The sequence below is a fragment of the Electrona antarctica genome (genome assembly GCF_951216825.1).
Source record: "Electrona antarctica genome assembly, chromosome: 13".
Classification (NCBI taxonomy): domain Eukaryota; kingdom Metazoa; phylum Chordata; class Actinopteri; order Myctophiformes; family Myctophidae; genus Electrona; species Electrona antarctica.
Window position 1 is genome coordinate 12,895,166 of NC_136794.1, and position 11,753 is coordinate 12,906,918.

The 11,753-nt window shown below is 43.6% G+C and overlaps 1 protein-coding gene across 1 annotated transcript; it reads left to right on the forward strand.

The window, feature by feature from the left end:
- The first annotated feature begins 495 nt into the window (after window positions 1–495).
- On the forward strand, window positions 496–9,451 carry dnajb11 (DnaJ heat shock protein family (Hsp40) member B11). Its single transcript, XM_079518738.1, has 10 exons — window positions 496–693; window positions 1,256–1,412; window positions 1,937–2,034; window positions 4,366–4,498; window positions 4,591–4,733; window positions 5,060–5,142; window positions 5,260–5,317; window positions 5,433–5,544; window positions 5,954–6,113; window positions 7,792–9,451. Exons 1-10 carry the CDS (start codon window positions 620–622, stop codon window positions 7,854–7,856), a joined length of 1,083 nt encoding a protein of 360 aa, XP_079374864.1. The 5' UTR covers window positions 496–619; the 3' UTR covers window positions 7,857–9,451.
- The last annotated feature ends 2,302 nt before the right edge of the window (window positions 9,452–11,753 follow it).

An 11,753-nucleotide genomic window follows, 5' to 3' on the forward strand; every position in this document is an offset into this window, starting at 1 on the left:
GTGGTAGGACGAGGGACTACAGGCGGACCCGTGGATTCATGACCGGGAAACCCCGTGCAGCTGGGCTTTAACGTTGAGCGCTCGGTTGCCCTACGTCACTCAGGACCTCAAAGTTGAGGTCCTGGGAGGGACTTCCGGCAGTCTTCCGGGTGCTTCAAAACGCCACTGAGCAACTTCCACTGACATGAATAGCTGGGGGGGCGGAGCTTCGCGCTAGTTCAGTCTCTATTATATATATACTCTATGGTTTTGACATCACACATCGTGACATCAGTCATTTAAAAAAGGAGCTCTGATTGCGATAATAGCCACAACGAACATTTTTTTTCTCTTTTTTTTCTAATCCGACTGAAAAAATCTTAGATTCGTGACATTTTAGAATAGGTCCTCCTACGTTTCAAAATAACAGTCGTGCGACTGTGTTGTGTCGAGTTGCTTTAAAAAAGTGGGTGGGGTTTGAATTCAAAGAGGCGGCTCTTCCGCTAGGAAGGGGGCGGGACATTCCCTGACAGAAGGAAGGAGGCTTGTGTGACTGACAGGTCAGGCAGCACACTGGGAGCAAAGGGAGTCTTTAGAAGCCGGCTGTTCTGTTGGCCTCTTTAAACAAAATACCGGATCTATGGCCACCCGAGGCATGAATTTGTACAATGTTTGCTGTCTGCTGCTCTATGTCATCACGGCGGTGCTCGCGGGGTGAGTTGTTATCTTATATATTCTAATAAAGCGGGATAGAATGGAAAACACGCTTCAGCCGGCTGGTAGTGGACTGGTACACATGTTCCATTGTGATTGGTCGGCTGAGCAGCAGCAGCGGCATGTGTGAGAGACAGACTGGACAGGAATCTGATGCTAGCTGGCTAATATGGAAGTGCTGATCTGGCTTTGATTGCTGCACTACAGTCACTGTACATTACACTTATTAGTGGGGGTTTTCTCACAATGTAATCCTTACGTTATGGCCATGTTTTCAATGACTAATAAGAAGTATTACTGACCAGTGACCTACCTACATATTCCTACCCAGCGGTATGATACCTGTGCCTGGCCACTTTTCTCTTGTGTGTCAGATTTCTCTTGTGTGTCAGATTGCTTGTGTACTAAGTGTTTGTTAACGTTGGCCGGCCCCTGGCCCATAGCTCTAATGCTTTTGCATTAGGCATTAGAGCTATGGAACAGAGCTAGTCCTTCATTAACGTATAAGTGACTTTAGCTCTGTTTCTATCGTCATCATCCCCTTTTATGTGTCCTGTTGTAGACGAGATTTCTACAAGATCTTGGGAGTGACCAAGGCGGCAACAGTCAGGGACATCAAAAAGGCCTACAGAAAGCTGGCACTACAGCTGCACCCCGACAGAAATCAAGACGACCCACAAGCTGCAGACAAATTTGCAGACTTGGGGTCAGCCTATGAGGTTGATATTTATTTATTCACCACCTTATGTTAATGTTTTAAATACTGACGTTTCTGATGCAGCCAGGAGGAGGCGGGACATATGTGGGATAACTGTTCTTTTACAGGAAAATGTACTACATTTATATGGAGGAAATGTGTTTATAACGCGCTAGAAGGTTTCTGTATGTCTTATGTCTATGTGGAGAATTAGAAACGCTCGAGGCAAATACAAAAGTCTGTAGTGTACGTACGCGATCCGTTTGGTTGTCGTTGGAAACGCTTGTGACATTTTGATTGGTCCAATAGACAGTGTGGCTCACTCTGATTGGCTGTTACGTCGGCCCGCTGGCATTCATGAAATCTCGACGTGGAGTACTGGGAGTGGGCTGAGATTAATTCAATTTTGCAGGTGCATCCGTGTGTTCAGCTCTCACGATGTTATTTTAAGTGACAGCCCTATGATGATTTGGTATGTGGGTGTCGTAAGATTAAACATAATGTTTTTGTGTGTCTGACTGACTGATTAGTTGTTTTTCTTTGTAGGTCCTCTCAGATGAGGAGAAAAGGAAACAGTATGATGCTTATGGGGAAGATGGTCTCAAAGAGGGTCACCACGGTTCGCACAATGACATCTTCTCAAGGTAGGTCCTAATGAACAGGAGGAGTTTCCAAAGAGTAATGGATATGGATTCATTGTCATGTGTATCAAAACATTTTCTGTACTATTGGTAAATGGTAAATGGTGCATTTATATAGCGCCTTTATCCAAGGCGCTTTACATAGATTGTGCATCAATTCACCCATTCATACACCGATGGCGGCAGAAACCATGCAAGGCACTAGCCAGCACATCGGGAGCAATTAGGGGTTCAGTGTCTTGCTCAAGGACACTTCGACACTAACTCTGGGGGAGCCGGGGTTCGAACAGGCAACCTTGCGGTTACCATCCAGCCACTCTACCACTGAGCCACCACCGCCTATTGGTAACATTTTCAAAATGTTACTGTCCAAAAATGTTGAAACTTGTTGACAATGCATACAAAGTCAAAACGTAATGCTGTTCACTCTATGGCCCTCATTTATCAACGCGGCTTGCGCCCAAAAGTGGCCGTATGCCGTATATCTAAATACTGAATCGAGCAACTTAAAAACTGTCTGGGGTGTTCACATAAGCCTGAGTAGACGATGAAATGACCAGGCGGACATGACAGACAGCGAGGTGAGAGGTGTTTGGAAACTCTTTTCTAAATTCTTATTGGCTTTCCATATGATGATGTTTGGTCATATTCCAGTTTTTCATGCCGTAAAATCGGGGCGTTTCAAGGAATATTCAAGGGCGTGTTATTTAAATGACAGTCGGTTTCAGCCGTGACATTTATCGAATCTCTGACCAAAAATACGCTGGGATCAGCTGTTTACGATCACTTCATAAATGCCGCACCGACGTGACCATACGTCAAAACCCACGCTTGAATTTAACAGGTTCAGTCCATCCGATGTGCCCACACGTCATAAGCAATCAAAGGACGTGTGTACACGTCCTAACGCATCTTCAACGATATCAAACGAGAGAAGAATATTCCACAATACCGCTTTTTGTTCATGTGCGGTCCGGTCCGGTCTGTTTACCGCTGCAGAAAGAATGCCTCGTCTCTCCTAATCTAGGGCGCTCTCCGTGGTTTTGATCTGATGGATATAGACCGATTCAGAAACGGGTCTCATGGTCGCAGGCAACGTATTTCCTGTAGGCGGAGACGTCATATCTGCGGTTTAAACCCGCACCTCTTCTATTAGAGTGAATGGAAAAGTGACTGATGTTAGTCTTACAGAGTAAAAGCGGCCATGTCTTCCCGGCACCCCAAAGCTTCTATTTTGAAGGAATCCCGGCGCTGATTGTGTGTACAATATGTATTTAAATTGGCCATATGATGTCTTACGTCGTCATTTACTGCCCTAAACAAACTAATGGCTCGTACACACTGCACGATATTTGCTCCGATTATGCTGTCGGGGACCATTTTTGGCACTCGCCGACAAAACTCAGGATCTGACGCAAAATCGTGCTTTGATCGCCAAGGTTTTGCTCTCTGTGTGTGGCGATCTGATGACTCACCGACAACTTTAAAACTCCTACAGTGTGTAGGGGCCATTACCATTACTCTAAATTGCAGAATGGGTACCATCCAAGGAAGGTACAGGTCAATAGTACTCAATACAAAAACTGCTAAGAGGACAAAACCAGAAAAATAAATTAATTTAACCCCTTGTTTGAGCCGAATCTGGGTTCAACGTGGTTTTTTTTAACTCTGGTGTTGTGATCGTGGACTTTTGTTGATATTAAGGGAGTATTTTGAAGGTACGTGGGTATCTCAGTGGTGTAGCGAATCTTGTAGACCAAGCCCCATTGCAAGTTGTTGTATTCTGTAGTCAACCCTAAGCCATTCCAACCTATCAAAATGAGCAGTGGTGAGGTGGATTATGGGAGTAAGGCCAAGTAGTATAGATTTACGTCATAAGGGCCCTAAACAAACATTAATGGCCATAGACTTGGCTGGCAAACGATGTACGTCTTGTGCTCTAAACAAACATAAGTCCCATAGACTTGGCTGCAGTGCCATATGACGTAATCTTCAAAGCCGTATTGGAGGGGATAGCTGGAGCCCCTCAAAAAGAGACTTATTGCTGTCACTTTCTTTACCTGCGCTGGAGTACGGTGATCTCTGGTCTTCATAGTTGACACCGCTTACCATGATTCCTTGAGGTTTGTTATCAATTGTACAGCTGTGACGCGCCATGCATAGGCTCTGTCATTGGTGAACCCTGTGGTTTTTTAAAGAGAAGTCTTTGTGTACTGTATGAACAACTTCCAGAATGCTTCTGTTACAGCCTGGTTACTTGTCTTATGTGACTGTAGTAGAAAAGCTCAGTACTGTCGTGGCTACTAAAACATACAACACTTCTCCCCTTCCTAGTTTCTTTGGCGACTTTGGGTTCATGTTTGGTGGTAATCGCCAGCAACAGGACAGAAACATCCCAAGAGGAAACGACATAATACTCGACCTGGAAGTCACTCTTGAAGAGGTTTACTCTGGGAACTTTGTCGAGGTTAGTATCAGCCAACAGTTCTTGTTCTTTCAATACACACAATCATCAGTTTCTTTGTCCAAGCAAAACACCTTTCTCTATTTGCCACACAGGTAGTACGGAACAAGCCTATAGCCAAAGAAGCCCCTGGCAAGAGAAAATGTAACTGCAGACAGGAGATGAGGACGACACAGCTTGGTCCCGGCCGTTTCCAAATGACTCAGGAGATGGTCTGTGATGAATGTCCCAATATAAAGTGAGTCGTTGGGAACGTGTGTCCCTCCAGCTATGCATACCTGCATACTTTGACTCACTCACTGGTTTTCACCGTCCACCAGCGGTCCAAATGCGGTCCAAATGAACAATGCAACTCCAAAGATTATACAACCGCTCGTCTCTGGAGTGGTGGGGGTGTATACGTACACCGTTTCTGTGCATTTGTGATTGATTACAAAATATGTCAGGCAACATTTAAAGGGACACTTTTATTTATAAACGTAGATGGCAATAAAAAGGTTAAGCAAATGTAATGAAAGCTCTGACGAGAATGTGCTGATGACTGGTATGTCGTACCTATTTCAGACTGGTAAATGAAGAGAGAACCCTGGAAGTAGAAATTGAACAGGGAGTGCGAGATGAGATGGAGTACCCTTTCATTGGAGAAGGTAAGGTGACATCCACCTCGAGGCTGGCAATAAACCAAAAAATATTTTAGCGTGCTCTCTCCTCATCATTTCCCCTGATCAGTGTTCTCTCCTCATAATTTTCCTGGATCCACACAGGGGAGCCTCACATCGATGGAGAACCGGGAGATCTGCGCTTCCGCATCAAAGTGTTGAAGTATGAACTATATCTTTCATCCATCCACAATATCTGTGCACTAGTCTGTACTGGAAAGCCTAAATGAACGGCTCATTAGCAAAGATAAAAGCTGATAACGTTCATATTATTTCAGGCATCCCGTGTTTGAGCGTCGCGGGGATGACTTGTACACCAATGTCACAATCTCTCTGGTGGAGGCACTGGTTGGCTTCGAGATGGACATCACACACCTAGACGGACACACGGTAAGTGTTGAGGATAAAACACCTTTTTATTTTAGTATGCCAACATAGTAGAGTTACACCATGTTTCATGTATGATGTATGTACCTACTGGTGAATGTGGAATTAGAACCCTGTATAAGCGAGCAATTCTTCAGATGAGATGGGTACACAAACAGATACACATGCAATTTTATTTGAGTGGTATAGAAGCTGTTTTATCTTTGCTATGTTACAGTACTAGGCACCTCTAATTGAATATCTTTATTCACAATGATTATTATACAGGGTAAACCCTAATTTGTTCCATTGTGTGAATGGCTGAGGTTTATGGCTATAAGGGGCATTTACACCATGAATCTGTCAAAGAGCCTGTTGTAATTCTAATTGTTATCACTATTGAGTAAAGGGGATTATGTCATCAATATACCAGGTCCATGTAGTTAGGGATAAGATCACCAAGACCGGTGCTCGCCTATGGAAGAAGGGTGAAGGCCTGCCCAACTTCGACAACATCAACATCCGTGGCTCTCTCATTATCACCTTTGATGTGGATTTCCCCCAGACGCAATTGGATGATCAGCAGAAAGACGGTATGTGTGTGTGGGGGGAGGACCTGGGGCCTGTTTCACGAAACTTGGATGAACTAATCCAGGATTCAAGCCCAAACCAGGCTTGTTAAATCCTGGTCCGTACAGCCTGTTTTATTCCATTCCACTAAAGCCAAGCGAGGCTTGGAATGGGTGGATTTATCGAGCCAGGATCATAAAGCCTGGCTAAATGCAGAGCCTGGCTTTTCCTCACTAGACCCATTCGGTGGAACACAGATTTACTGATCCTTCTTCGTGGGGTGTTATGGCAGTTGGCATCCTTAATAGAACGCATTACTGCCCCCTTCTGTATATCTTAGTATCTTTACTAATCTATTCCAGACTTACTTATACAAGGATTTAAGCTTCTAAAGAAATGCTGCTTCTGTAATTAAAGAGAGAAAATACTCTCAATAGTGGATAGACTGAATGATTAACTACCCGAAAAATATAGTCTTACATTTTACCACTACTCTTAACTTAAAACTTCATAATGAAACTGTCATAAATGTAACATAATTCTTACCAAGCATAATGATATTGTAGCATCGTGATATTTGGCCATATCTCCCTCCTCTGAGGGAGCTACCTTTTGGGGAAGGGGGTTGTTGCCCAGACAGGGGCCAGACTGGTGAACCGTGGGTCATGGGTTCAATAGTATGTTACAATGGTAATATGTTGTAACAATGAGTAATGGTAATATTTAATAGTTTTCACTTTTACAAAAATTGTAATATAATATAATAATTCGTCTTAACCACTTGCACGACAGCAAACCTATTCTGGGGGAACATTCACCAAAAGTAGCTGAGCTACAAGCTCACAAGCTGTCATGATGAGGTTGTGCAGCCTATATATTTTGGTTCTTAAATTTTGCAAACGCCAGTGAGCCATTACTATGTAACCCAGCAGAACATGTCTGTCTGTCTGTGTGTCATGCTGTAACACCACCCGCCCGCCACCAGAGGGCACAGCTGTATCACACACAAAAAACACACACAGTAGAAAACTTTAAATAAAAAATAAACTTAAAAAAAAGAACAAAAAAAAAAAGAAGACAAAACAAGGTCTGTGTGTGTGTCAGACTGCCACAACAGCTGCGTTCGCTTCCCGTGTTCAGGTGTCTTACTTGTGTGTATATAGTGCTTAAATTAGTCCTTTAATTCAGACCGATAAAAATAAGGCAACATAAACCTATAAAAGTGTGGGAAAAAAATCATTGGTTTGTGATCAACCTGACTGCTTAATGAACAGTAAAGACATCAGGATTAGGTTAAACCTGGCTGTTAGCCTCGTCCACAGCATTAGTTTCCATGGTAACTAGTGGGCATTGCTTTCATGAAACCGAATCAAGCCTCAACATATCCAGGTTAACTGGCAAAATTAATCTGGCAAGATTAACAAGCTTTAATGAAACCGGTTAATCGCTGATCCAGGATATATTAAGAGGGTATCTGTTAAATCCCGGTTTAATCTCTAATCCAAGTTTTGTGAAACGGGCCCCTGGGCATTGAATGTATCAGTGCAGAGAGAAGAATGCATTGTTTTTGTGAGGTTTTATGTATTTATGGAAACAGTCTTTCCGTTGAGATATTGGATCAAATATGTTACAATACAGTCAGGACTGATCAGAAAGCTGTAAAAAGTTTAACTATTTGTATGTGTGTGCCTTTGCTTGAAGGTATTCGAGGTCTCCTGAAGCAGGCGTCGATACAGAAGATTTATAATGGACTACAGGGATACTGACACACCAACAGACACAGCCTGGACTGAGTTGTCTGATTTAAGACGCATACACAACACTTGACACACAATCGCAGTCTCTCTCTCTAACAGGAGTGTGCATAAGGCGTGGAGCCCAGCGTGTATTTATTGTTTTCAGATTGTTCTCAGGATGGCTTGAATTGATTTTGTTTTTATGTTTTAATGTTCACATGTTTAATAACGGTGGCAGCTGTGGCACATTTGCTGTTGTTTTGACATGTGGAATTAGAGCGGGTGCCTGTTGCCCTTTTTGTTTTGTCCCCACGTTATTTTGCCATCAAGCTACAGTATATGTATGTGTTTATATACCGTACATATATATAATGTTTTGGGTTTTTTTGTACTAAGTTGAAGTCACTTCTATTGTTCAGAGTGGAGGCTTTCGATCAGTACTGTCCATTTCTGTATCAACCACTATACCATTATAGAGCACCAAAACTCTGGCTATTCTGTTGCAATCTGTTACAGCAGATCGTGTAAAACCAGCTACATTCAGGCTCCAAATATTGAACATAATCTATTACTGACTTCAGCAGGACTGGGAGACTCTTTTTAACTTTATTTCTTTTTTTATTTTTATGAATGTGTTTTATGAATGTATGACAAACTGTTTGAGTAGCCTGGGCCATGCCTGTGTGATTTCTGGTTTAGAGTGACGGGTGCCGGTCGAAAACAGGCGGTGGATCATATTGGTTCACCGATCTGAGCCTCCTCCCCTCCCCTGGTAGAAAACAGCCGAGAACACGGACGTCACCAAATTTGGAGTGATGCGCCTCTGCACTCGTTTTAGCGAAATACAAGGACGTGGGCTTCCTATGCCACATTTCCCAATGTGTTTCCCCAGGCTTTTCTTTTTGAGCCTGAATGCGAACGAAAATAAAAGCCTGGCTACTGAGGCTACCAGTTGAGTGATTAAAAACGGATTTTCACCGTGGCATCCTTGGTTGAAATTATGTTCAGTAACATTACAAACATTTTGTAAATAGAAAAGAACAAATTAGATCTTTGTGTGTGTGTTTTGTTTTTTCCTAATTTAAATGTGTGTGTACAAACTGTTCAGACATGTAACACGTATGCGTGTAGCATTCTCTTCATGGCCAATATGGAGAGTTAAACTCTTCATCTGGACATTGGAGAGTTCTTACAGTGGAATGGCCTTCGCCTTTGCCACCCTGAGCTCTTATCTAATTTCACACAACTCTTTACTTTCTCCTCTGTTGAGTTGACAACTGGGTCCTTCCCCTTCTTTCTCTTCACCATTTTAAACTGATCAAAATGAATTACAACTCATTAAAAGGGACTATAGGCCATGATATATACGCAGCCATTTTGGCAGTTCTTCCTGGTCAGGGTAAATTTGGTTCCCCGGGTACATTGGGTTTTTCTTCAATGGTTGATATTTTTGTTTTCCAACTTTTTCTTATCTTATCTATCAAATTAGACTGCAAGGCTGCCTCCAGAAATCCTCATACTAGTATCAACTGTGAATGAACTGGCCATTTTCATGGTGTGATCCAGGAGAAAATTGTACTTTACAAACATCTGAAAGTTTCAAATAAAAGATTTATATAAATACACTAAGTGGACTGTGGAGGTCATGTCAAGATCATACCAGCAGATGGCATCAGAGCTTTAGTTAAAATAGTTCATTGCGTCAGAGGCTGGCAGGACACAATCAGAGTTATCAGACCCATTTAGGATGTCGACATGGGTTGCAGTGTGACAGGACACGTGAGGGGACACTTGAGGTTAGACTACCTTTTGTTAACTATCTGCAACATAACTTGACAGTATATACTCTTCTCTGTTTTGGAGTTGTAGATTTAGATGTAGATTCCAAGTAGCTAACCTTTCTAAAGTGTTAAATAGCTCTATATTTCCATTTTGCAATCATTGCTATGGGCTATTGTTCAATAACTGCGGTCTCCCCCTAGGCCCTAGCAATATTTCCAGGTCTTCAGTGGGGGCGCTCTTATCATCGTACATCATCATGATGTAAAATAGACGCTTGCTCAGACGCTGAGGTAACTTCTCCATTCATTGTCAATGGGAATTTAATGTTTGTTTAAGACAAAGTTTGTGGACAGTAGTTTGTGGATGTAGGAGGGGCTAGCGCATAACAATATATATTAGATATTTTAAGAGTAGCTTTTATAAAGACTATCTTAATAATCTTAGCTAATCCATGTTAGCTATTTACCTATAGATCACATTACCCCTGCAGCGATGATTGGCCAAGTGTGTTGCTGCTCTACAGCAGCAATGGCTTAGATTTATGATACTGAATATATGTATTGCCCTCTTAATTCCTTTCCTGCCGTGGGAAAACGTGTGTGTGTGTGTGTGTGTGTGGTCCATATGACATTGAGACAACCCCTGTCATGCCCTGACACCCTTTCTGTGACCCAGCTGGTTTCACTTAGTCTCTGTCTGACTGTCATAACTGCCATCTATCTGAGCACTAGTGGCTCAGTATCACAGCTATCAGCCCGCATCACTCTGTCTGCACAGTAAAATCCTCATGTGTTACTCTGACTGAGAGCACAACAATGAACCCAAATGGTCCTGTCCATTTGGGACCATTTTTGCACTCTCGGAATTAAAGTAACACTGAGGATTTGGCCGTGTTTGTGTGTGTGGGCGGCCCGGGTGGAGGGAATGAGGGGAGGGACTGTGGGTGGAAGGCTGTTGGGGAGTCTGTCTGCTTGGGTGCGGCAGGGGATGTCCACAGGAATCTATTCAGGATGCTTAGTTTATAGTGTGGCGAATGTTGTGCGCATCTGCCCACCAGCGTTCATGTCAGTGTGTGTGTGTTTGTGTTTGTGCACATAATGGTCCTCAACCATACGAGCACCAGCATCCATGTCAGCATGTATGTATACTGTATGTGTCTGCGTGTGCATTTTGAGACCGTGCATTTATGTCTGTGTGACTGTCTGGTATATCAATGTGAGTGTGCATGTTCGCACATCATGCACGAACATGCACGCACACACACACGCACACTCACATTGGGGTGGAAGCACGGTGCGTGCGTACATGTGCATGTGCGGCCAGTCTGTGTGTGTGTGTGTGTGTGTGTGTGTGTGTGTGTGTGTAATGAACTCCCACAGAGATAGTAGGGCTGTGGTGAAGGGAGTTTCCTCCCCGGCCCACCGCACATCCCTTAGTCATTATCAGGCTGGAGGGTCTCCAGCAGGGAGACGTGCTTTGTGATCAGCCCCAGATAAAGCATCTCACTGTTCCACCTCACACTTAAGCACACCAGCTATTACATCCTAATAGGGCCGGTGGGACTCACACTGTGTTCTCTCTCTAGACCGCCGTGGACCACCCCGCAGAGCTCCGAGACAAGCATCATCACAGTCAGTGTGGATGGTTCCGCTCAGGCACGTTGTCGTCGTCGAGGCTCTTGGAAGTTCACAGAAGCACAGCACAATGCTGCCCGGCGGGTCCTGAACATATACAGGAAGATACATCATAAGGTGCCTCGAGGGTGACCCTCTCTCCCTAACATGTGGTTTCAAAAAGGAGGGCTAAGTGAATTATGGGGGAGGGGGGGGGGACTCTTAAAAAGCTACCCACAAATGGTATTTCTTAACCACTTGTAATAACTGCTTTCAAAGCACATGAGGGCAGCATTGCCTCTTCAATGGTATCCCTTGCTATTTCAATTGTATTGCCCAACAACTCTCTCCAGAAATCAGAAGGTGGTTTGTAGGCCTATATGTGTGCAAAACTGTGCATACATGTATGGATGGGTGGGTTGGTGCGTGCGTGTTTGCGTGCACATGCTTGTGCCTGCATACACACAAGTGCGCCACTGATGCAGATAAGCACAGGGATCACACTTGACCCTGAGCGTAATGACTGCTAAGT

Excerpts from the sequence above, each read along its gene's own strand:
- dnajb11 (XM_079518738.1), top strand. The coding sequence starts at position 620 with ATGGCCACCCGAGGCATGAATTTGTACAATGTTTGCTGTCTGCTGCTC. Across the intron at positions 694-1,255 it reads ATCACGGCGGTGCTCGCGGG|ACGAGATTTCTACAAGATCT; the intron begins GTGAGTTGTTAT and ends GTCCTGTTGTAG. Across the intron at positions 6,114-7,791 it reads GGATGATCAGCAGAAAGACG|GTATTCGAGGTCTCCTGAAG; the intron begins GTATGTGTGTGT and ends CTTTGCTTGAAG.